The sequence below is a fragment of the Macrotis lagotis genome, chromosome 4 (genome assembly GCF_037893015.1).
Source record: "Macrotis lagotis isolate mMagLag1 chromosome 4, bilby.v1.9.chrom.fasta, whole genome shotgun sequence".
Taxonomy (NCBI): Eukaryota; Metazoa; Chordata; class Mammalia; order Peramelemorphia; family Peramelidae; genus Macrotis; species Macrotis lagotis.
In genome coordinates this window covers 91030868-91058376 of record NC_133661.1, presented here as the reverse complement: position 1 = coordinate 91058376, position 27509 = coordinate 91030868, and the positions used below count along the sequence as shown (strand labels likewise).

The 27509-nt window shown below is 33.3% G+C and overlaps 1 protein-coding gene across 3 annotated transcripts in view; it reads left to right on the top strand.

Annotated features, from left to right (window-relative positions):
- The window catches only part of WDR11 (WD repeat domain 11), a 124844-nt gene that overhangs the window by 79228 nt on the left and 18107 nt on the right, over positions 1–27509 (top strand). For all 3 annotated transcript variants that reach the window (XM_074233510.1, XM_074233509.1, XM_074233508.1), the window contains exons 11-20: positions 400–484; positions 4948–5054; positions 7180–7255; positions 9179–9287; positions 10391–10515; positions 12496–12643; positions 17080–17186; positions 17605–17719; positions 18112–18283; positions 26626–26734. In XM_074233510.1, coding sequence (XP_074089611.1) covers positions 400–484; positions 4948–5054; positions 7180–7255; positions 9179–9287; positions 10391–10515; positions 12496–12643; positions 17080–17186; positions 17605–17719; positions 18112–18283; positions 26626–26734 — 1153 coding nt within the window. The remainder of the gene's footprint in view (positions 1–399; positions 485–4947; positions 5055–7179; positions 7256–9178; positions 9288–10390; positions 10516–12495; positions 12644–17079; positions 17187–17604; positions 17720–18111; positions 18284–26625; positions 26735–27509) is intronic.

The window sequence follows — 27509 nt, the reverse complement described above, 5'->3', positions numbered from 1 at the left end:
GTAATAGCTGCTTGAACAAATGCTAAAATTTCCCTTAATTAAGGACTATATGAAAAGTAAATACAGAAATGGCATAAGTCTGGACTTTATAGTCCTATAGGTGCAAATAGCAATATGGGGATTTTCTAAAAAGCTAACTTTTTGAATCGGTATAAAGTCTTGGTGTACATTGAATTAATATTTTTAAACTTTTTGGAGAACCAATTCTCCATTGGTAATCCTCTGTTTTTGTTGCTAGAGGAAGAAAAAGAACATTTTTCTCTTGGGGAGAATTTGGAATAGTGGGGTGGTAGGAAAAGTTAAGAAGCATTTAAATCTAGGTAAAGGAAAATTCTTTATTCTTATTTGGAAATGAACTTAAGATCATTTTAAAACTTTTTGTTTCATCCTTTTTTCTAGGTACAAGTAATGGTTCTGTACTGGTGTACCATCTTACTAGTGGACTATTGCACAAGGAATTAAGTATTCACTCTTGTGAAGTCAAGTGAGTATATCTTTTTGGGAGCTCCATTTTTTGGGAGATAAAATTGCATTAAAAAATGGAGACTGAAAAATCTAAAATTGGAGGGTAAAAGATAGCTTTTATATCTCTTAACCATATTGAGTATTCTTTAGTAGCAAATAATATATTCTGATTATGGGATCACAGGTCTAGAGCTGGAGAAACTAGTTCAGTCCAACTTCTCATTTTAAAGTTGAGGCAGATAACATTTAGTTGAGGTCAATTAAGTATTCAAGTGTTAGACAACATTAGAACTGGAATTTCAACCTGGTTTTTCTGATTCCATATCTACCACTCTTCCCACCATATCATGAACTAATACATTATAAATAGTGAATTAAAAATAGCAATTTTTTAATTAATGGTCCTATTAATCACGAGTGAGCCCTGATTGTCTTCTTGTTCATGGAACGTTGTACTATTGAGAGTTCTTTCTCAATTTTATTACTGTATGATTTTTGAAGGCACATCCTTTTTTTTCTCAGTGAAAATCACGAGTCCTTGTTGACAGTTTAGTGTTTCTTTCATTTTTGTGATGAGAAATAGTGCTACTAATAAAACATTGAAACCAAATAAACCACACTTACTGTAAAATAATGACCTTTTTGGTTAGAGTTAATTCATTCAGTTAACTTTTAATGGTGGGTGTTTTTTGTTAGTTCACATGTTACTGGAAAAGGCTCAAATGAATGAAGGAGTGAAACATTTCCTAAACTCTTAATTGTACACAGTACAGAGCACTGTGCTCAATCTTGGGAATATACATAGAAAAGCCAGACATGATGAAAGCTAGGTAGCACAGTGGTTAGAGTGGTGGCCTTGGAGTCAGGAGGACCTGAGGTCACATCCAGCCTCAGACACTTAATAATTACCTAGCTGTGTGACCTAGGTCATATCACTTATCCCCACTGCCTTGCCAAAAACGAAAGACAAAAAACAGCCAAAAAGAAAAGCCAGACACGGCTTTACTCTCTTGAGAGTTCCTTTTCTAAATGACTCTCACACAGTGTGTCTACACCTGTACTTCAGATAGAAAGAGCAAATGGTCATACCTCTTCTTTATTGTCATTTCTACTGCTCAGATCTTGTCTATTCCTGATGTTGTTCCATTTGTCATTTAACTGGAAGCATTTCTATTTCAAAGACTCTTGAGTTTAAGACCCTGGGCTCTCTTCCTCAAGGCTTCAGGGTTTGGCCCTACCTCCTGCTTTTCCATAAAGGGCCTTACTACTTTAGCTACACTTGCTTTTCTGTCCTATTCCTGATTTCACAGGGTCTGCCTCTCCAGATAATGGCTATGAGGAATGAACTAGAAACAGGGCCAGTGGTCCAAAGACTCCTATCACTTTCAGGGCTCTTGTTGTCTCTCTTCAGCAGTTCCTATTGGTGATAAGGAAAGTGAACTCCTCTGTAGACATTTCTCCCCTCACCTACTGCTGGGAGGGACTGAACTGGATGCAAATTTGGATGTTTGATACTGCTGTAGTAAACTCTTTTGGGTATAGGGCTCTGAGGAGTCTTTATAAAACAGGATCCAAGGAGAGATGATGGTCAAGGTGATAGTTGTGTTAATACTTGCCCATGTTCCAAATCTGGCCTCAGACGCTTAATAATTACGTAGCTGTGTGGCCTTGGGCAAGCTACTTAACCCCATTACCTTGCCAAAAAAAAAAAAAACCTAAAAAAAAGAAATTCTACTTGAATTTTGTACTGAAGGGTTTTTTCTTTGTGTGTGTGTGTGTGTGTGTGTGTGTGTGTGTGTGTGTGTGGTAGAGGAGTGTTGTGGGTATATGTGTGTGTTTTAAAACTTTGCTTTGTAGATGCTATAAAGTCATTCTCTTCTGGGTTTATGTCTTAAATATTCCTGTTACCAAAATAGCCTTTTACTGTGTTTGTTGTTGTTGTTGTTGTTGTTTACTCATTCTTTTAACTTTCTTCCTGTCTTTGTTCCTGATGTGAGTGCCAGAATCAGCCCTCCTGGTAGGATGGTCTAAGTTGCTTCTGTTGGGGTGAATACTCTACTTTGGGGATTGGGTGTTATAAAGTAGCAGGCTCTCAGGGACAGCTCAAGCAGAGGTCCTGCAAGGTTTCAGTGCTCTCAGAGTAGCTTGATTGAGGGCAAGGTTTGATCACTACCCTTTCTCCTGCCTACTGTCTGTAAGTTTTTGTTGTGGGTTTGAAGTTGAGCAACAGGTCTGTGGCCTTTCCCCATTTGGAGTTTCAATAGATATTGGATTTAGTCACTGTCAGCCAGCTATAAAACTTTGCTTGTTCAGTGATAGACCACATGCTCCCTTTTGTTCTGAGATTTCTACTAAAATTTGGACTTTAGACTGAGCTAAAGGCCAGAACTGGGACCCCCCTCTTCATTCTCGGGGTTTAAGCAATAATATTGCTGTTTCTGGACATATTTCTCATTCAGTTCACAGTATAAGACCCACAGCTTTCTGTCTTTCTTCTGGGAGTGCCATCCCTAGGCGTGGATCTTCTCCTCAGTTTTCCTTGGACCTCTGACTTGGAACTGAGTAGTGAGTGCTGGATCTGTAATTTGGCATCCATTCCTACACTCTGCTAGATCTGGGATATTCTTTTGCCCTGGTTCACAGGCAGTTCCTTGTGCTACAGTACTCTGTGTGACAAGCTCTTGGCCTTACCCCACACCCCATGCCTTATAAACCTCCTTGGTTTTCCATACTGACCTGGGCTGGAGAAATCTTTCACTATGAGTTTTTCTTGAATTTCCTGATTAAAATATAGTCTAGATCTTTTTGGAGGGCTTTATTTAGTGGGTTGGGGAGGAACTCAGTTAACTTCTTTGTACAATTCTACTCCCAAAGTAGTTATTCTATGTGGGCTCATAAATAAACTACAATCAAGGACTTACTCCATGCATGAGATATTATATTATATTTTTATTGTTCAATCATTTTCAGTCATGTCAAACTCTTTGTGATGCCATTTGACTTTTTCTTGGCAAAGATACTGAATGTTTACTATTTTCTTCACTCTAACACATTTTACAAATGAGAAATTGAGACAAACAGGTTTAAGTGATTTGTCCAGGGTTTCACAGCTAGTCAGATTTGAATCCACATTTGAACTCGGATTTTGGGACTCTAGACTGAGTAAGTATGTCCACTGTGCAGCCATATTTCCCCTAAATTGCCATTTTTAAGATCATTTACATTTTAGATTGCATGATGATGCCCAGGAAGATGCTGCTTGTTTTTTTAATGCAGGTATATTATTAAAAATATAAAAGTTTTAAAAATGTAAAAATTGAGAGCAGTACAAATTTTTTGAATTATAAACTTCTCTACTTGGTTTTCTAACTGTTTCATAAATGAATGGTTAGGCCACAGTATTCCTTTCAAGAATAATCATTACTTAAATGTGATAGTATGTATTTATAGGAGTAAATTATCAAATATTTCCCCCAAAAGACCATTTATTTGATCCATCAATAAATGTATATGTTTTTAGATAGAAATTGCTCTTTAGCTAACTATAGATAAATCATGACTCTACTTAATAATTAGAAATAGAACGTCATGGATAAACACAATTAGAAAATTCAGTATTTTCTTAGTTATTTAACTAGATTTGTTTTTGTTTTTGTAAGGTAGTGGGTTTAAGTGGCTTGGCCAAGATCACACAGCTACAAAATTATTAAGTGTCTGAGGTCAAATTTGAACTCAGGTCCTCGTGACTCCAGGGCCGGTGTTCAAACTCTACAGTTCTTTCTCTGGATACAGAGGGTATTCTTCATTGCAGATACCCCAATATTGTACCTGACTGTTTCACAATCAACAATTGTTGATCTGTTTCTTAATAGAGTATTTTAAGTGGTCATCTCAGTCTAGGATGATATCATGAGCTTTTTGTTCACGTCTATAGCACCTCTTAAGACTCTTCTGACTATATCTATGATCCTATGATTTTTTTTCTTGATTACTTAAACCTCATGAAAATCTTACTACATGTTTCCTGTTCCTTCTTTACCTTTGAGCTTCATAAGTAGTCAACTGCTTTATTTAGTAAGATTCCCAAATATAGCAAATTTAAGCAGCCTGAATATTTCAAGAAATGTTCTTTTTTAATCAGTTGAGAGTTCCTGGAAGTTTCCTGACTGCAGCCCCCATGAAATAGTGTTATAATATTCATGCTGCTTTCTATGTCTTGCCTGCTGTGGACTTAATAACTGAGATATTTTGTTGTTACATATAGAGGTATAATTTTGGTTGGAAATGTTGGAAAATTCCCATGTTGGAAAATTAATGTTAATGGGTTTATAAAGTACAAAGGTCACATTACTATTTAATTATTTGTTTGTGTATGAGTGTTGTATATGTGTGTGGTGTATGTATTTCTTTTGGGTAAAAATGTTATTTCCAGATTGTTTTTCTAATTTTAACTATCAGACTCTCTGTTTGAAATTTCTGTAGGGGTATTGAATGGACAAGTTTGACTGGTTTTCTTTCATTTGCTACCTCAACTCCCAACAACTTGGGATTAGTAAGAAATGAGCTTCAGCTGGTTGATCTTCCAACAGGTTTGTGTCTGTAGGTTTATCTCTCTTCTGCCCACGCAATCTACATAAATGCAGGAATTTTTTTATCATTTTTCTTTTTCAATATTACTAGCACCATGCATTAATGCCTTGTTCTTGTATGTATTTAATTGCCTGTTGACTTTAAACAAATTTAGACTAGTAATTTCTTAGAAATTGGTTTTAAATAATAATATGTCTCTTTTAAAGTCCTTTCTGGGCACTATTTTTCCTGAATATTCGGTTTCTTAGCATATAATTTTAGAGTTGGAAAGGATTCAGATAGCTAATCCAGTCACCTCATGATATAGATGAGGAAACTAATAGTATAGTTAGGTAAGAATTCCAATTTTCATGAACTTCTGACCTCAGTTATTCTTTCCACAAATTTCCAAGCTGTTATACAACTTAATACATAATGCTTTCTTTTATACATTTCTCCCAACATGATTATCTATGACCTACTGCATTCATTTATTGTAAGGAAAACATTAAAAGCACACAAGCCTAGTTGTAGCTTTTACTTCACTCATCTCTAAAATAGATATCGCTTTTGGGGGAATAATTATATATACAATTTCCACCCCCCCCAATCTTTTTGAGGCAAGGAAAGCATAGCTAGCTTCTTTTAAAATCATTGCCATCTTTATTTCAAAAAAGGGTGGTGAAATGATCTGTCATTGTGGATGAGAAAAGAAATTTAGGGTTTTTAAAAAAAAATTGGATATATGTTGATTGTATAATCTATATACTTTTGTTGACTATTACTTAATTTCTTGAGTTATCGGGAATTAGATTATGTTTTCTTAATTGCAGCAGGACAAAAGTGGAGAGAATTCAGACCTTGTATTCATATCTTATGTGAATTGGTTGAAGGAATTGGAGATACATAACTTGGAGAAGAAAATGCTTAGGAGGAATATAATAGCTAGCTTTAAATATTTGAAATGCTATGGTATGAAAGAGAAATTAAACTTATTCTGTTTAGGCCTTGTTGGTAGAATCTGGATTAGTGAATGAAAGGTACAGGGAAGTTACTTTAGCCTCCACATCAGGAAAATCTTGAAACAATGGAACAGGCTGCTTCAGGAGGAAAACAAAGAGGTACAGTGCCAGGGGCATTAAGATTGAATCTTATTAAATTTATCAAAAGAGGAGCAAAAGATTATTTTTAACTAAGATGATTACATTAAAATGACCAAATCTTCCTAATGAGTATCATTTTGTAAAATGAAAAATTCTGAGAACCATCATAAACTTGATATGCCAGTTTGTCAACAATCATTTTTTAATTGTGTGTTACATGCTCGGCACACTATTGAGCACTGGGGATTGAAAAGCACCAACGGTTTCTGGCCTCAAGGCACTAGGCCAAAACTTCACTGAGAGTACCGTATTCTAGTACTGAAGTTCACACATCAGTATTTTAGGAGAATGATGATTTCATCATCATCCTTTCAGAAGACCTCTTTGGAGGTCTTCAAACAGAGACTAGATGACAATTTTTGCATATATTATAGTGAAGTTTATGGTTTTCATCAGATAGACTTTGAGAATTCTCAAATTCTTTGATTTTTCTTTTTTGTTTTTCTTCTTGCAATATTGCAGCTGGCCTTCAGCAGTTTTAGAGGAAAATAAAAAATAATTGCAAGAAAATTTAACACTTGTAACAGTAGTTCAATACACACACACACACATACACATATATAAATTATAAGTGGGTTCATGTTAAAATTTTTTAACCAGTAAATCTAATATAAGGCAATAAAGCATAGACAAATATCTAAGTGATAATATCTAAGTTTTTTCATATGATGGTAAATTTCCTTAAACACTTTGAGATTTTTATACAGAAAGCTTAGAAACTAAAAGAAATGAAGACCATATTGTCCATGAAATTGTACTTCTTTTTAGCTATTTTAATTTAGGTATTTTATGACCTATCAGTTTTTATGTTACCACTTAATTTTTTTTTTTAGGAAGTAGAAATTTTGCTAAGAGAAAAATAGAATGAGCAAAGATAAGCATAAATAAAGAAGTATATCTGACTAATCTTTTATATTGGTTTACTTCTTGTGAGAGTTTCATATTTCCAGACTTCCTTCCATAAATAAAATTTTTGCCACAGGGAGAAGCATTGCATTTCGTGGTGAGAGGGGCAATGATGAGCCAGCCATTGAAATGATTAAAGTGTCTCATTTGAAGTAAGTATGTCAGCATGGACAAGCAATTGTACTATTATATTTGGGTCTTATGTTGATTTCATTATGAATACAGTGAGAGCTTAAAGAATCCTATATCTTATTTTTCAGGATACTCTGGGAGGGGAAAAAATGTGTTTTGTAATTATGTCTCAGAAAATATCTTTATCATAGCAACAGTTTGCTACAGTTTTCATTGTAGATTTCTCCCAATATGATGGAGGGCCTCTTTTTTTTTCAGAATTTCATTTTTTTTTTGAAAACCATTAAGGTAAATGTTCTGCTAATATCTCTGTTATTTTAAATGTTCCTCATCCTCTTGGAAAGTGTTTTTAATTGGAAATTGAAAGTAAATGTCCACTTTCTTTTTCTGTGTAACTGAACATAGCAAGTCAATTATTTAAACGATTTCCTTATCTATTGAAAAACTTGGAGTTGGGAAGATCTGAGTTCAAATTCTGCCTCTCAATACTTTGTTACTTGAACCAGAACAAGTCATTATATGTTTGAGTCAGTTTTTAGGACTTCCTAAGTAGTTGCAAGCAGGTTTTTATTTCATGCATTTGTTTAATTTTTGTTTATGGTATTTTAAACTAAACGATGTCTTAAATATTAGCAACTAACAAATAATTATTTTAAAAACTGATTTATTTAAAACTGAAAATGAATATAGTAAGAAACTATAATACACTTTTTAAAAAAGACTTGTGCATTGGACTTATTTGTAATTAAAAGCTAGATAAAATGTTCAGAACTCTTGTGGTTAGTATTCACATTGTATCCTGGAGTTGTGTTTATGTTCTTTAAAATGTAGCATATAGGTCCTTTTAATTTTGATATACAGTTGTCCTGTTTGCTGGTAGAGCACAAACACTATTAAGGCCTGTCAAGCTGGGATGTTTTCTAGCAGGATCCCAGTATCAGATTATCATATCAGGAATAGTTTTATAAGTTCAGAGAGGTTTATCAACTAATGATGGATTTGGGGGTCTTGACTACTCATGAAACTGCCTGCTAATACCTTAAGCAGATGAAATCATCATTCTCCTAAAATACTGAAGTGTTAAGTTCAATACTAGAATATGATAACTCTCAGTGAAGTTTTGGCCTAGTTCCTTGAGGCCAGAAACCGTTGGTGCTTTTCAATCCCCAGTGCTCAATAGTGTGCCTAGCATATAACACACAATTAAAAAATGATTGTTGACTAACTGGTATATCAAGTTTATGATGGTTCTCAGAATTTTTCATTTTACAAAATGATATTCATTAGGAAGATTGGGTCATTTTAATGTATTCATCTTAGTTAAAAATAATCTAATGTTCCTTTTTTTGATAAATTTGATAAGATTCTATCTTAATACCCCTGGCACTGTACCTCATTTTTTTCTATAAGCTCTAAATTCTACAATTCTAAATTTTCAGAAAGGAAATGTCATATATTCACATAAAAGCTTCTCAGTCCCTTCTCCAATTCTGGAACCATGAAGTATGATTAAATCAGCTCTATCTTTGGAAGGATATATTTGTTTGCCTCCCCATCTCTGCAACTACAAAACCAAAGCATCTTGACCTAGTTAACTCTTTCCAAAGGCTATTATTTCCTCCAAATATAACATGAGCTTTGAGAGTAAATATTGTCCTTGCATCTTATTTGAATTCCCTGTGTTTAGTACAGTCATTGCCTAATAAATGCATGATCATCCTTTCACTCCATTAGGTTCTAAACATTTTTGAAAGCCACCAAGTTACAAGTTTACTGTCAGTATTAATGAGACCTAAAGATGTTGTTACAGTTTTTTTAATAGGAATATTAGGCCTAAGTTTTCTTGTATTATATATTTTTACTTAAATATTTCTATTCAGTAATAGTATAATTTTTACATCAGTAATTGGTGATATTTAAATTAATAATTTAATTTGTTATAGACAGTATTTGGCAGTTGTATTCAAAGATAAACCCCTGGAGTTATGGGATATCAGAACCTGCACACTCTTGAGAGAAATGTCAAAAAACTTTCCTACAATAACTGCTTTGGTAAGTGGCTTCATTCACAGTTGGACAGTTAACTAGGTGATTGGATTTATATGTAGGAAGTTTGTTTTGTGATACTACTTAAATTCATGATGCAATTTGTTTTCTACAAGTAAATTGAATTTACCCTTGTGAATAATTTATTGTATCATTTGTTCTCCTAGTCATCCAGGCTCTCAGTCTAGTTGTCATCCTTACTTTCATTCCTCCCATTGCCAAGATCTGTCATTTCTACCTTTGTACTATCTCTTATATATGCTTCTTTTCATCTTCACACTGCTTCCACCTTGATTCAAACCCTTATCTCTTAATGCTGGGACTATTACAGTAACCATTGTTCTGTCTGCCATAAATTACACTCCAATCCATCCTTACTATACTTGATCTTCCTGAAGCACAGGTCTGACTGACCATGTCATTCTTATTTAGTAGACTACAGTGGTTTCCTATACCTCAATAGTCAAATACAAAATTCTTGGTTTGATTTTTGTTTTAGAGCCCTTTGTAATTTACCCCTTTCATGCCTTCCAGTTTTCCTCATACCTCATTTCCTCCACCTGTTCTTCCATTTATTGACACTGACCTTCTTGCTTTTCCAAATACATGTTTCTATATCCAATATATTTTAGGATCTTCGAGTATTATATATCTCTATATCCAATCACTGAGCATTTTCTCTGGTTCTCCCCCATGCTTGGAATTCTTTTTCTGATCTCCTTGTGGTTTCCTTGACTTCCTTTAAGTTTCAGCCTAAGTCCCACTGTCTGCAAGAAGTCTTTCCTGGTCCTCAGTAGTGCTTTAGACTACTGCCATATTTTCCTTTGTACATCTGATTTATATACAGTTCTCTGCATGTTGTCTCTTCCATTAGATTGTGAACTCATTGTGGATGAGTTTTGTATCTACAGCTACACAGTGATTTTTCTCTTATAGTAGATAGTTAATGAATGCTTATTATGTGAATGAATGATTTAAAGTCAGAATAGAAAATATATTTTCTTAAAAAATAAGTAAATTATGTTCAGGGTTAGTCATGCAAAGCTTTTCTAGTACTTTGTAAATAAGGGAATGACTATCATTTCTCTTATTCAACTTCTTCCTCACAGGAGTGGTCACCATCTCACAATTTGAAGAGTTTAAGAAAGAAACAACTTGCAACTCGGGAGGCTATGGCCCGACAAACTGTAGTCTCTGATGCAGAACTTAGTAGTGTAGAATCTTCTGTGATCAGGTAGGATTCATTATCTAATTTGTTTTTCCTAATATAATCATTTTGAACAATACAAGTGCTATCTAAAGGCATGTGTAGAAAGACATTTTATGATACATTTTGAAATACATGCCTTGTTTCATCTTAGAGTATTTTATTTAATTATCTGATTATTTACTTTATTACTTAATGCATTCTTTAACCTGCCCACTTTTTTTTAACCCAAATCTTCACTGCTTTTGCTTGCCCTCTGAAATTTCAGTGTGTTAATAAAGGCATAGGAAAATGCATTCCAAAAACATGTAAACATATACACTGTTGGGGGAAAGTCTGAATTTAAAAATGTAGCTCTTATTATTACTTTAATAGGTATTCATTATTGTTTCAATTTGTTGACTAATTTTTAAATTATTATAATCAAGATAAGCTTTGATGTTATAAATATGTTAGAGAGCATGTAGCCATACATATTTGTTTAGAGTGAACCTTAAAACTAGAAGAAATAAAATACGACAAAGAAAAGATGTGTTTGTAAATCTGAATTTTCCTTGGGACCCAATTTTAATTTAGTTATCATAAAAGCAAACAAAAGAAAATTTGTTAAAACTTTGCAACAGGGGCGGCTAGGTGGCACAGTGGATAGAGCACCGGCCCTGGACTTAGGAGTACCTGAGTTCAAATCTGGCCTCAGACACTTAATAATTACCTAGCTGTGTGGCCTTGGGCAAGCCACTTAACCCCATTTGCCTTGCAAAAAAAAAAATCTAAAAAAAATCCTCCAAAACTTTGCAACAAAAAATAGATTTTTCTGTCCTTTATAAAGAGGGCAAAAATATTAATCCATATTGTAATGATGATAACAATATCATTCTTTTGTATAGTACTTTGGAATTTTTCAGAACTGTTTTATATAATGCTACTAATCCAAATTGGTGAAGGAGGGGAGCCAGTACCAGTGTTTCAAAAGCTATGCCAGGAAATAATACTGAAAATAATGCAAGGTTGGAAACACTCACCAAGCTGGAAATGCTCCAAGTATTTTGGTAGAAATTAATTTACTGCAGATCATTGCCAACAATAACTAGCATGCAATAAGTAGCATGAAAGTCGTTCTGGAAAAGAGTGTCATCCAAGTCATGGAAAGTGATGGATAGCAAATAACTTGGTGTGTGCAACATTCAAAGAATCAGAAGGAAGCAGCAGTGCTTTGGGCAGGCTATTGAGGATGGACTGAAGAAGGACATGGAGGAGAAGTGACGTGATGAAATGACAAGAGGTTACAATCTGTTCACTGTCAGGAATACCTACCTTGAAGAAATAAGGTTTCTAGAACTACTTTTGATCAGTCATCATGGATTTGATATATTTCATTCATACTTATTACTTCAAAATTTTTGTAATTTTAGAAATTAGTAAATTTAGAAATATGCTTTCATGATTGGCCATTCTTTCAAGAGTATACTGTTGGGGCAGCTAGGTGGTACAGTGGATAGAGCACCGGCCCTGGAGTCAAGAGTATCTGAGTTCAAATCTGGCCTCAGACACTTAATAATTACCTAGCTGTGTGGCCTTGGGCAAGCTACTTAATCCCATTTGCCTTGCAAAATCCTAAAAAAAAAAAAAAAAAAAAAGAGTATACTGTCTGTATATGTCTGTGGGAGTTTATCACAGTCATACTCTGAAGCTTTTTTGTGATGAGGAAGCATCATTGAATTTTAATTGTAATTATATATTTATCTATTATATCCTGTCTAGCCTCCCCCACACACATTCTCATTCTCTTTCTTTCTTTCTCTCTCTCTTTTACATAATATAGTATTTCTATGTCTCGAATATGTTTTAGTAGCTAGTTTTCCTATGATGTTATACCTTGGTAATGATAACATGCTACTCACTTCAAGTAGTTCAAAAATTCATTTATGTATGGTTTCAGATTTCTTATTTTCAGTCTTGTTGACGTTACTTTGAGAAAAAGCCATTACTTTTATTTCTATTTCAAAGCTTGTTGCAGGAAGCAGAAAGTAAATCTGAGCTGAGCCAGAACATCTCTGCCCGGGAGCATTTTGTGTTTACTGATACTGATGGGCAAGTTTATCATCTCACAGTTGAAGGCAACTCAGTAAAAGACAGTGCTCGAATTCCTCCAGATGTGAGTCAAAACGTGGTCTCATTTTTCATTTCATAGTTAAGAATAGTTACCAAAAGTTCACAGTTTTATATCCAGTCAACAATCATAAATAGAAAATTGAAAAGTTATTTGAGAATCTTTTTTTTTTTTTTGGCAAGGCAATGGGGTTAAGTGACTTGCCCAAAGCCATATAGCTAGATAAGTATTGTGTGTCTGAGGTCGAATTTGAACTCAGGTCTCCTGACTCCGGGGCTGGTGCTCTATCCACTGCACCACCTAGCTGCCCCCAGAAAGTTTCTTTTTTAAAAACTGCAGTGGCATAAACTTGATCATGAAAGAAAAGCACAGTCTCAATCAGTCAATAAACATTTATCTGGTGCCTCCTATATGTTGAATGCTTTGCCAAGTGCAGGGGCTACAAAGACAGAAATGAAAACTTATCTTCCTTTCCATTGGTCTGTTCTATTTGGAGGAAATGGCATGGATAAGTAGATGCAAAATATAAATGAGCTAATTCATTTGGAGGAGGGATAAGAGAAACACTAGTTGCTGTGAAATTAGAAGGCTTCTGTCTGTTTTGGTTTTGAACTGAACTTTGGAGTAAAGTAAGGATTTTAAGGGGCAGAGATAAGGAGGGAATGAATTTGTGTGTCCATCAGCAGCATTTAAGTTCTTATTGATTCTCTCCTAAACTTTTTACTGGGGAGGATGAAAAGAACATGATGGTCATAGTTGTCACTTAATCTTTTAAAGTGCTTGAAATGAGAGATTTCTAATAATAGTTAATTGAGTGTTAAGATTTTAGTATTTTTTTTTTCACAGTTTTAACTCCCATTGGGCATTGCCCTTTTATGGGCTTGACAGCATTTGCTTGTGCCTGGTCAGCTTCTGTTATCTGCAGTTAATACTTGTTTTTACTTGTGTCTTACAAGCTGTTCTTTTCAAAATGATGCCATAATTTTTTTTTCTGTGAATTGAAGTCAAATGAGGCAATAATTTTTAAAATGTAGGAGAATAAATAGGCACATAAAGGTTGCTGTTTAAAATATATCATTGGAATGAATGTTTAGAAATTGTTCAGTTTAATCCCTTCATTTTTTTGTTGGGGGAAACTTGAGGCCCATATAGTAGAAGTGAATTGTTCACAGTCAACCAGTCTTCAGAGCTGAGACAATAATTTTTCCTGCTCAATCAGGAAGGAATCTCAGAAGTTATTCCTTCCACTATGCGAAGATGATTTTAGTCATTTAATAATACAATCCTTATTTTTTTCTAATTATACATTAATTTACGTATTCAAATTTAATCTTAGGCATCCCAGAAGAATGGCTTAACCTGACACCATTTTCTAGTTTCATATCATAAGCCCTAAATAACTTAATAGCCATTACAATATTGGCTAAGTGGATTCATTTGAAACCAAAAACTTCTTGAGTTTCCCCCCCCTCTATTAAAACATAGGCAGGGTAGTATAGAAGGAAAAAAAGCACACTGGCCTCAGTTGACTTATGTTCACATTTCTGATCCCACTTCCTTGTATCATGGTGACCAAATCATGTAGCTTTTGTGGTCCTCCAGTGAAAGTGATAGTACTTACCGTAGTCCTTCTCAAGCCTTGAAGCCCTGGAGACCTGTGAGTCATCATTTTGTGCTCTTCTAGTCTTTTTTCTTCAGGATGTTAGAAAGAAATCGGCCACTACCACCACAACAGCTGACCTTTATATAATGCTTACTCTGGGCAAGACACTGTATTGAGCACTTTTACAAAAGCACTTTTACAGAAAGCTGATTTGGTCTCACAACAGTCTTGGGAATTCAGTGCCCTTTATTGCTCCTATATTACAGATGAGGAAACAGAAGTAAATAAAACTTGAAGTGAGTTGCCCAGGGTCACACAGCTAATAAGCATCGGAGGTCAGATTTGAATTCACTTCTTATGTTTTCCAGTATTGCCAATATTATCTAATTATTTGCATAATTGAAGGAAAGGGTAAAAATCTCAAACATCATTGGTTTGATATTTATATAATGTCTAGCATCCAAGAGGGTAGAGGACTAATTTCAGTCTTTTGTTGCCTTTTGTAATTCGCAGTTGTACATCTTAGTTGTGTAAATAGTTCTTAATTTTTAACATAAAGGGAATCCCTGACATACTGTGTTTGGGACCTTCCAAAATTGTAGCTGTGCTTTTTATTTCTATGCTAACTTCCTTTGAAGTTGAGTACAGATGCAGCTTAATGGAATTTAGTTATTATTTTAGGTTAAAAAAAGTTTCTTAAAGGTGTTGAGCCAAATATTTTTCCTTAACATGTCTTCCATTCTTTTCTAGTAGAAATTCAGGTGGACTGCTGAGATAACACAGTTTTGCTTATTAGCATATCTCTTTTTGTTTAGACCAGAAGTCAAGGTATTTTAAAGGTCCCTGTGTTCTATCTGCCAGGTTACCTAATTTCACAGATAGTAGCAGCTTTATCAAAGAATGATCAGCTTTTAAGGATCCAACTTCTGATTAGAGCAGCTTTTTCAAAGAAAATGGATTGAAAGTGAAATAAACAGGACAGGAAAAAATTAGTTTTAATTGGCTCATTTTTATTTCTCTGAGATCAAAGTAGAAATGTAGAATTTAGATGATTGTTTTAAATCTACTATAAAAGAATAAAATATGAATGGCCAATTTCTTTAAATAATTATGTTCTTGAATAAAAACTTCCATACTTTGTTTCAATCTGAACTTAAGGCGAAAGCAAAGTAGACTAAAATAAGGGGAAGTTTTGGCATAATTTGAAAAAAAAACAGGGTGAAGTACAATATAATAATATATTGTCCTTAAAAAATAGCAAAATTGGTAATTTTTGAACTTTATATTTTTTAAATGGATATTTGACAAAAAATCATTTAGAGATATTGAGTTTTGGTTTTGTTCTAATTTTCTCCCAATTATTTAAAAATGGTAAAATTGATTATTTTTTCACATCCTCTAAAATACTTGGATTTAGTTTGAACTAGTTGTATTTCTTTATTCCCTGATAGAGAAATGTAGTTTATCTGTGCAAGTTTTTATCTACTAATTGGCATTAATAAGGTATGAAATGCTATAATACTGATTTTTATGTTCAGATTTGAGAAGCTTACATTTGACAATTTTAAGCTTGTTTTCTCTTTTTATTATTGAAAAACACATTTTATAAAAGGAAATCCAATTGTTACATTACACTCAAGGAAATAAAATGGGGGTTGGGGGCAGCCAGGTGGCACAGTGAATACAGCACCAGCCCTGAGAACCTGAGTTCAAATCCAATCTCAGACACTTACTAATTGCCTAGTTGTGTGTCCTTGTCACTCTTAATGCCATTGCCTTAAATAAATAAAATTTAAAAAATATATACTCACCCCACATTAGTCATCCATCACACCAAGAAATGGGGGGAAAAAGTTAAAAAGGAAAAAAATCAAGACTATCCAGGTATGATTATTTGCCAAGTTATTCAGAACTCCATTTATAAAATATATCACTTAAATTCATTGGCTGTAGAATATTTTAGTTTTGTGTATACATTTTGAGGTTGCTTTTTGTTTGTTGACTTAAACTGCTGCTATGTTTTCCTTTACTCACAACATGGGGTCCTGTATAAGTCAATGAGCAGTGATACTTGTAACTAACTGGAAACTCTGGAATCCTTGAGTACCTTGAAAAAGGTGTGAGTCTAAACCATGGATTGGCATAGACTAAATGTCCCATATAAACATATTCCTTCTGTCAGACATGTTTGTTGTAGTTCTTTCAAAAACATTGTTTTTTGTAGCTTACTCACTCTTTTGAGAATTGACTGAAAAGTCTCTTAATGACACAGAATGTCTATATTATCTTAACAAGATGTATTAGCTAGTTGCAACATGGAAGATGTGATTCCACCAAGTTTTATATTTTTTGTTATTTAGATTTCCCTTACACTTTTAAAACTTGTTTTTGAGTTTCTGTTTAGGATGGATTTGCTTTTTATTAAATGTGAGCTAATGGATAGTTTTGAAGGTAGCAAATTATGAGGTTGTGGTAGATTTCTTTCTGGTAAAGTATTTTATTTCTCTTCCTTTATATATAAAGATAGTTTTTAAGATTCATTTTTTTTTTTGGTAAGATTTTTGAGCTCCACATTTTTCTCTTTTCTTCCTTTTCCTCCTCCTTCCCTTTGACAGCAAGTAATTTGATATAGATTATACAGGTACAACTGTGTTAAACATATTTCCATATTAGCCAGAATATTTCACCCTATAGTTGAAGCCTTTCTTTAAGAATTTGATAAGTTCTAGGATTAGTTTCCATTACTAGAAAAAAAAATCCTTGTTTAAATTTTATTAAATGATTTTTTAAAATATATAATGTATCATCATAAAGCTTTAAAAAAATTTCCCTTATAATTATTCTACAAATGTGATATTTCTTTGTTGGTTTTTCCCAGGGAAGCATGGGAAGTATTACATGCATTGCTTGGAAAGGTGATACATTGGTTCTTGGAGATGTGGATGGAAACCTAAATTTTTGGGATTTGAAAGCCAGAGTATCTAGGTATTTATAATTGTTAATATTTTAGCAAATTCATGGCTATATAGAAAGTATAATAAATATAGAAGTTATTGTTTTCTAACTTGAATTATTTGTCCTAGAAGTGTAGACATTAAGTTTATTGCTTTGTCACAACTGTTTGTCAACTGAGAAAAGGAATATGACCTAATAAATTGTTCTTGGAAACATTTTAGATCAGAAATTTTAAAAAGGAATAATGACTTTCTTTACTTATAGGGATATTGATCCATTTAACTGAAGTGATTTTTTCCCTATTAGAGAAGTACAATTACAGATCCATCAATGGTAGACTATATGATACTGGATTTGACCTCTATTTTGCACTGATAATTTTTTTTAAACATTCAAATCATTTTGGGGGAAATTTAATACACTCAGATAATTGTGCTTATTTTGTCAGAGGAATACCAACACACCGAAGTTGGGTGAGGAAGATTCGATTTGCCCCTGGTAAAGGAAACCAAAAATTAATAGCTATGTATAATGATGGAGCTGAAGTCTGGGATACTAAAGAAGTAGGCATCTATTTTATTTTCTCCTCCATACATGTATGTTAAATTTTTACTTAGAAAACCTAAATTATAAATACAGGAAGCTCTTTGCTTTTTTATTATTTGTTATATCTGTTTACTGATTTTGTTATATCAGATTTGTTATAACAAATTTTTATTCTTTCATCTTAAAAATACTGATTTTACAGTGCCCTTTCACTCCAAATATGAGTTTCACTGTATTTATTTTATCATTTTTATTTGGTGGTTTTGAAATGTATCCTAAGTATGAATGATAGAATGCCTAAAAGACCAGGAAATTTTTGCCATAGTTACTGTTTTCAATTGCTTTTCCTAGAACATTTGATCCAATATGCATATCTTCATGAGAGTGACAATTGCATTCACTTTTCAAGGTTCAGATGGTCAGTAGTTTAAGAAGTGGGAGAAATGTCACCTTCCGAATATTGGATGTGGACTGGTGTACATCAGATAAAGTGATCTTGGCATCAGATGATGGATGTATTAGAGTCCTAGAGATGTCAATGAAATCAGCATGCTTTAGAATGGATGAACAAGAATTAACAGGTATGTAGGGGAAGTCAAATAATAGTTCATAGGGCAAGTATGCTTTAATGTTTTTTTTTCCTTTATCCTGGGGCTACCATCTTTCAGAAAAGTTTATTTTTTAAGTTATATTGATTGATCTAGACTGTTTTTAGGAGTGCTAATGTATTGATGTCAAATAAAATGAATTCTTCTGTTTTTAGGTATGTTAGCTGTCCCTTCCTTGAAATGTCTTGTCCACAAAAGTTTTGTAAGATATTTACGTAAATAAAAATGGTATATTAATTTAGTATTAATCTTAAAACTTTGTAACCATTATTCAATATTGATCTTTATTTCCTTGCTTTGTTGGAAATCTTTTAAAAGATGCTGGCTATTCTATGTAAATTTCCTCCTTTGGTCAGTTCACTTCCCTCTATGTCAGCTCATACTGTCTTCTCAGTTTTCTCAGTTTTCCCTGAAATCATCCTCTTCATCATTTCTTATAGCACTATAGTATTCCATTACAGACTTTTTTTTTTATTTAGCTATTAAACAATTCATGGATATTTCTTTGGTTTACAGTTTTTTGCCACTATAAAAAGAACTGCCATTTTGCCGTTCTCATGGTTATGAGATTGATCCTCTGAGTAGCTTTAATTTATATTCCAATTTTATATTATCAAAATTCTTATCCTCTCCTTTGGTCATGAACTCGTTAACAATAGGTAATTCCTCCTTTAATTTGTTTATGATATGCTTGATGTCACTTACCAATTTTCTTGGTTCAGAGTATGCCATGTCTTTACCTAATTTATATGAGACTGCTATCCAGTTTTCCCAAAAGAACTGAATTCTTATGCCAGTAATTAAGGTTTAGAAATTTAAACAATACTAGATTACTCTGCCTGTTTGCTTCTGGATATTGTGTACTCAATCTGTTCCACTGATTGACTTATTTCTTAATCAGCATCAAATCACTTTGATGATTACTACTTTGTTGTATGTTTCGAGATCTTGTACTGCTGGACCCCCTTCCTTTTCACTTCTTTTCATTATAATGAAATTTTTTTGAGATTTTTGACTTTTATTTTTCCAGATGCTTTGTTTTTATTTTTTCTAGCTCTATATAGTAATCTTTTGGTAGTTTGCATGGAATTGCAGTGAAGCAGTTTAGATAATATTATAATTTTATTATTATTGTCTACCTACAATCAATTAATAATTATATCAAAACCTTTTTGAATCCTGTCTCTGTCGCCTAACATTTAACATTCCTCCCAGATTTAGATCATCTGTAAATTTGCTAAGTTTTCTACCTTCATGTTTTTACAATCATTTCTTAATTAGTTAAAAATGTTAACTAGCATAGGACCAATCACAGATTCTGGGGCATTCCACTAGAATTGCTCTCTTTCTTATCATTCCAGTAGTTTAGAATCTGTGTCTTCTAATCCACATCATATGAAACTTGTCTATAAAGAAATCATGAGATACTATAGCAGAGCTTCAGCATTTTTCTCATCTTCCAGGGATTATCAAAAAGAAAATGACATTAAATTGGCACCATCTGTTCTTCAAACTGTTTGTTCCTTGTCTTTTTCTTTTAGCATGTTGACTAACCACCCATTCGAGAAGGGACTTTTGCCAAGAGTCATAGTCAAACTCATTACCTTGTATTTTGTAGATTCTACTCTTTTCCTCATTTTGAATATTGAAATGCTTGTTCATTTCCAATTCCCATTCCCCACCATTTTTCAAGATCATTGATAGTGATTCAACAGTCATATCTACTCATTCATTTTAGTACTTTGGGATGTTTGGACCTTTTGACCAGATTTTATTGAATCTCAGGCTCTCTTCTTATTTATTCTACATGGAATTGATATTCCTAAAGCATTAAGAATGTGTTACTCTTGTGCACAAGAGACTTCATTAGTACCCTGTTTCTTCCAGAATAAAGTATAAACTACTATTTCACAAATAATTTTCTTCATAATCTGGCTCCAATATATCTTTTCAGGCCAATTTCTTATTACTCTGGTTTACTCATTTTATCTTTTAGTCAAACTGGCCATATTTTATCTTCTCACCCTGTACCTGTTCACAGGACCATCTTCCAAGATACGGAATGTGATTCTTCCTCCTCTTGGAATTCTAGCTCACTTCAAGGTTCAACTCAGGTGCCTGAAATCTTTATTCTCCCAGTTGGTAGTATCCCTTCTCTCCCTTCTTCTAAATAACTTTTTGTTCATTTTGTATTTACTTCTGTAGATGCCCCCCCCAACCCCAGTAGAATTTAAGTTCCTTAGGATAGGACATTCCTAGCACCTATATATACAAAACACACCATATTTTAAAAGTCCATATATTACCCAGAAAGTCATAAAAAGTTTTTTTTTTTTAAAAAAACCAAGTTAATTTAAACTATTAGGTGACATTTCCATATATTTAACTCAAAATTCATATTTTATTTATTCTTGTATAATTAGAGGCTCCTTACCAATTTACTACCATCTATTTTTGTATTTACAAATCAGGATTTGGGGAATTTTATGTTTTCATCAGAGGCTTTGATGTATGTTCTTTTAAAAATTAAATACAGAACAATAAGGAATTAAAACAGAAGATAGTTTCAGTCTGCTTGTGTCTTGTTTTTCATTCTTGATCAAAATATATTCTTTGATCCTGATTTCCCCAAAGAGAAGGGCATTCAGGTCCAAAAGAGAATCATTGTTTAATATACTTTGGACTATAGACTAGTACAGAAATTTACACAATATTTCTTAAACTGTCATTGCTAGCTGTGAAAAGTAGCTCATTTTTAAATATGTAAAGGCTGTTTTAATAGCCTCCCCTCCCCTTTTTAAGCAAAGGCTATAAAAAATATGTAGTTATTAAACTATGGGGAGAGAAGGGGGGATGCTTAGTATTCAATTTTCTTTGGTTTACAATTACATTGACTTGGCTTCAAGTAGTATTAAACTGTAACATTTTACTCACTGGCAGTGGTCATTTATTGGAATAAGGATTACTGAAATGAGGCTTTCAGGAGTCACATAAGCTTTTCCTATTGGTAATAACTGCCTCTCTTTCTTGTTTTCATTTTAGAGAAATGAACACCAAAGTTTGCCTTCTATCTAATTCCAACTACAAGATTACTTTCTCCTGACTTTTATCTTTGGCAGTTGCTTCCACTTCTGGCCAGTGGAATAGTTATTCTTTCTAGTTTTAAACACTTGATATTTTTTTTTTATAGGCTTCCAGTATCCTCAAGTACATTTTAGGATTTTTAAATGCATTACAAAACCTTAGTATAAATATGAGTAGGAATAATTTCTATCCCTTTTTATTTTAATTTTGTTATTTTTCTAACAGAAAAGTCTCATAGGTAAATACACACACGCATAGGACAACTCTATTTTTAATTGTTAATTTCTGTACCTGAAAAGGAAAGTTTTAGGTTGATATTTTTCTTTGGGGTGAATGGATTACTAGGAAGGAGGCTATCACTTTAAGTTTGTCTCTTAGTACTATGCCATCAACAGTTTTTCCCTTTGGAGAAGTGACATTTATCTTATTTTGAAAGAAAATATTCTCTAGATTTTTAAAAATAATTAACAATATGATAGTAAATAGAATTCCTAAGTATTGACAACTTAAGAAGTTCTTGATATTGCTTTTCAAAAATCATCAAATTTTTGGTTTTAGTACATCATAAGAATACAATCTCCTTTTTAAAAATATAACACTCATGGCTCATCCTTCCATTAAGATATTTTTGTATGATATATATAAAGCTTTTTTGATCAGTGCCAAATGACCTTTTTTCCTCAGGTAGAATGCTATGTCCCATTTATAAAACGCTGCCTGATGTATTATCATCTACTGCCACCTCTTGTCTCTAGCAACATATTGTCATGTTTGTCCAAATGTCAATATTTCTTTGCTAACTGTATTAGCTTTTAAATCAATGTTTTATCCTAAGTTTCTTATTAGATTCTGGTGCTATTCCAGATCTGAATTATTTCCTGAGATCTAAAATGTCAATGAATGGTGTAATAATGCACAGGATGGTGAGATATCTCATAATTTGGAACAACATATTTTGGAAAACCAATAGAGAGTTTTAACTACCAGTTGTTTTCAATTTATTTAATCTCTAAATACCCTGAGTAAGAATTTTAGCTTTCTTTGTATGAAGAGTTTCATAAAAATTTAGGTTATAATATCCAAAGCATATTTTTGCTTTTCAGATATATTTAAAGATACAACCAATATGGTATATAATTTTAAATGTCCCAGTAGTTTATGTTGGTGTAATGATAGCAAATCCCCTTTAAGCTAAAAGAAAAATCTATGTAGAAATTGCTACAAAATATTAATTTAGAATTTTATTCAGTCAATGAAGAAATTTAATTTTTTAAAAATATATAGTAAGATATAGCATGAGGGAGCAGCTAGATGGTGCATTGGATAGAACACTGGCCCTAGAGTCAGGAGGACCTGAGTTTAAATATGGCTTCAGATGCTTAATAATTGCCTAGGTATGTGACCTTGGGCAGGTCACTCTTAACCCTATTGCCTTAAATAAATAAAATTTTTTAAAAAAGATATAGTATGACAAAATAATGATTAGTCTAGTACTCTGAGAATAAGAAAAATACCAGTACCTGGGTTCCTAATTTTTTTATATCATTTTACATTATAATTTTACAATTAACCATTGATTCTTTATTTGATGTACCTGATTTCTTATTGACTCAAGGAATTTAGTGGATTAACATGATCCCGAAGTGATACTCAGCTTCATTAGTGAAGGAAAAAATGCTAATGTAATTTTAAACATTTTTCAATAAACACATATAATACAATTATATAGGAAATGTCCATCTTCCCAAAAGGATCTTGTCAGTAGAAATTTGTGAACTTGAGGATTAACAATTATTTTCTGAGATCTTAGTCAATGAATGGTATAAGAATGCACAGGCTGGTAAGATATCTCAATTTTTCGAATAATATATTTTAAAAATCTATTTTTATATTTAAAACTCTAAAAAATCAATTAAATTGAGGTCCCATATGGAAAGGTCGAAAGAACTCTGATGATTAGAGGAGAGATGATGTTGAGGATCATGTGAATTTCAGTCTATATATTTGAAGGTTTATAAAATGCCAGGGGAAGTAGAAATAAGTTCTAAGTGTACATGGGAAGGCTGATTTTGTCTTTGTAAGAGTCCAGCAAAGCAGAGAACTTTACATCATTTGAAATGTAAGTAGATGTTCAGCAACAATATGTCATCTCTATTGCAACTTATTTAATGCATTGAGTAAAAGATTGACTTTATTAAGGTCCCTTAACTGCTTTTTATGTTTAATTCTACATGTAGTCAGTTCTCAAAAAGATGGCAAGTTGCAAAAGATGCTAAAAATGAAATAGTGTGACTAAGGCTTGTTGATAAATTAATTGGAGCCAGGCTATGAAGATAATATCATATAGTGGCGAGAGCCCTGCCTTTGCATCAGGAGGAAACAGAAGCTCACTGGCAGTGTAGTCTTGGGTGAGATGCTCAAACTCTGTGAGCTTCTGCTTCCTCATCTGTAAAATGTCTTTATATAAACACCTTCACAAGATTGTCAGGATCCAATGGATTTATGTATGCTATATATGTGTAAAAAGCTTCCAAAACTTAAGATCACTGGTAGATGTCACTTATTTGTTATTTAATTCTTCTTCACTTTTTAGATGGAATTCAGATATGAGTGATCCAAGCACAAGATGTTACCCTCTTGTTAGTCTTTTATATTTATATTCTGCTGACTCTTGTAAATATAGATCAAATGATTACTTATTTGTAATTGAATAGGAGTTTGGGGAAGTAAATTCATCTTATGTACACTTAATGAAAGCATCCTCAGGATAAACCCAGTAGCAAAACAGTAATGAGGAAGACATGTACATATCTCCTTCCACTTGGTCCCTTTTTTTGAAAGCTTTTAATTCCCTTTAATTTGAATTATGCATATTCAGTATGATTACATTCTTAAATTTTTATGGTTAATTTTATCGATCCATCAATATGTAATAATCAATTACTATGTCTCAGGCATTGTGTGAAGTGTAAATAAAGAAAAAGCAAAAACAGTTCCCTTGTCCTCTAGTTGCTTGCATTTTAATGAGAAAGACAAAAAGCATGTAAACAGTTATGTACCATATACATACAGAATAGATATATATGTGTGTGTGTGTGTGTGTGTGTGTGTGTGTGTGTGTATATATGTGTGTGTATATATATATATGTGTGTGTGTGTATATATGTGTGTATGTGTATATATATATATATACACATACACACATATATATATACAGCGACCATTAAATTAAAGACTGTAGCAGCTGGTCAGACTGAAAAAGGCCTCCTGCAGAAGGTGATATTTGAATTGAATCTTGTGCCCAAAGAGAGGGATCTGTAAGAAGCTGCTTAAATAGGAAGGGGCCAAAGCAAAAATTTTAAGAGTCAAATAGAGGGATTTATACTTGAGTCACTGGGGTGTAATTGTATGGGGATGAAGGGAAGGTGATATAAGTAGACCTTGGCAGCTAAGTGGAGATTGGATTCAGGAGAGAGTTGAGGTAGGGAGACCATTTAGAAGGCTGTTGCAATAGTCCAGAGAAGAGAAGAAGAGGCCCAGCACTCTGTGGTGTGATTCTGAGAGAAGGGCACATTATATGAGATATATTGTAAAGGTAGAAGAAATAATATTTAGCAGCTAATTTAATTAGACATGAGGATGAAGAGTCAAATACAATACTGTAACTCTAGCTCTACTTCAGCATACTCTTCCCAATTCCCAGACCCCCATTGTCACTTTCAGACTTTTCCATCACCACCATCATTCAGTAATTTCTCCTTCTTTGACTTTCATTTGATGGATATATACTGTTTTACTTAATAAAAATTCTGGTCATTCTACAGGATACTTCCCCTTTTTTCATTGAATTCAATGCTGGGCTGAGCATCTTTCTTCTTCAAATTCTGTCTTAAATTAAGGGATAAACATGTTCATACTGCTCAGATATCTCAGTCTCAGTTCTTAGGTTACCTGTTTCACTTGTTCTTCTCCCCACCTTAACCATACACAAAATTGTCATACATTTGATCTTGCCATCACCCACAAATGTACTACTTCCACATTTGTGAATTCTGAAATTCCCCTATTTGATGATCACAATCTGTTGTCATTCCACCTCTAGCTCAGTCTTGCAATCCTAAAGCCTATTCTTTGTCTACATCAAGACCTCCAATCCTTCAGCCCCTCAGTCCTTTCCAAGGCCATCATCCCTGTACCAGCTATTCTCTTCTCCCTTCCCCATCTTATCCCCTTGATGAACTGGTTCACTCCTACATTGTATTCTTCTCTTGAGTCTTTTGCCCCCCCCTTATCATACCATTGAACTTGCCTTGCAATACCTCAGCCTTATAGCTTCAGCTATTCCCAACATCTACTACCTTCACTCATACATACATGTTGCTGAACAAAGTTTTGTTATATAACCTCAATTAAGCTGTCACTGTTACATGTCTGATCTTTTTATTTCTCCCTAATTGATTCTCCATCCTATTCACTATTACAGTTCTTCCAGATCTTTTTATCCCTCCTCAAACTTTCATCAGTCTCAGCTGAGACCATTGACTTAGATTTCATTGAAAAAAAAATTAGATCATTTGCAGTGAACTCCCTCTTTTCCCCTCCCTTTATCACAATCTCTTCCACCCCCTATCCACCTAACCCTGACCCTAACCCTAACCGTTCTCCTTGCCAAAACTTATTTTTCCCACTAAAACCATTCCTTTCCAAACTTACCTATTTCTTTTGAAAGTGCCACCGTCCTTAGAAAAGCACTTTGTAATTCATAAAGAAGTGTAACAATGTGAATTATTGTTGCTGGTAGGAAAATAGATCTTTTTAAATAAATATCAAATATATTATAGCATATAAAAATATGCTAATAATTGTGTTATGAGAGACATTGTGGCAAAATAGCCTTGGGGTCAGGAAAACTTGGATTCCAGTCTTCCCTCTGATCTATACTGGGTATAATGAATAAATTACTTAGCCTATCATTGTAACAGGTAAACCTACACCCCGTAAAAGGTGTTTCTACATGTGTCACCAACATTGAAGAAAAGAGGTTTGATTGCAGGATACATTAAGATCATCGTATGTACCTTCAGAAAAATTGTCTATGAGATGCCATTTAGCTATAATAATTTAAATGTCCACCAGTATTTTGTTATTAAACTGTATATAGTGTAACATTAAGAGTCTATGTGTAATCTTTACATTGGGAAAAGAAAGCTTTTATTTTTCTTTTCTTTCAGAACCTGTGTGGTGTCCCTATCTCCTTGTTCCAAGGGCTGCCTTAGCCTTAAAAGCATTTTTGCTACACCAGCCATGGAATGAACAGTATTCTTTGGAAATTTCACATGTGTAAGGTTTTACATTTTCATTTATTTTTCCCTAGTTTTATTCAGTATTTGAAGGAAACCATAAACTAACTTATATGGGTAGAACCTAGAAGAAATAAGGAGACTTAAGGAAAATAAAGTAGAGAAATATCAAGACAAGGTTAAATGGGAATTTTGAGTACAATTATCTCAGATGTTTGTGGCTTCTTTATTTTGGGTAAAGAGGACTTAGAATGTATGGAAAGGAGTGTATATAGCACTAGTGAAGACTTTGTAGTTATAGAAAAATATTTTTGCCCATTGATTAAAATTCATTCTTAATGATACTAGACTTGAGATTGTCAAGTAAGCCTGTATTTCTTGAATACCTACAGTATTGTAGGTAATATGGAAGATACAAAGACATAGTGAGTGGTATCCAACATAGCACAGTAGAAATTTCTCTTAGGCATCTCTAAATAATTTATATAGTTTGCATATTTGTTTACTGTCTGTAAAGGTGTATTGGAAATGCACCTAGTCTTTGTATTTCTTCTTTAAAATCCCATAACAAAAATTATGTACTGAGTCCATTTTTTCTCTGGCAGAAAAAAAAAGGTTTATTTAGGTTAAAAGCAGACATTAAAAAGGTTAACTAAGACTCCTGGGAACAGAACCAAGAAGGCCAAGTAGAGGAAACAGTCAGGTGAGCTTTCCCAACATTCCCCTTCATACAACTTTAAAATAATGCCTCAAATTAATTTCTGGAATGACAGCCAACAAATGGTCAGAGGTGGGACATTCTTTCAGTTACTTAG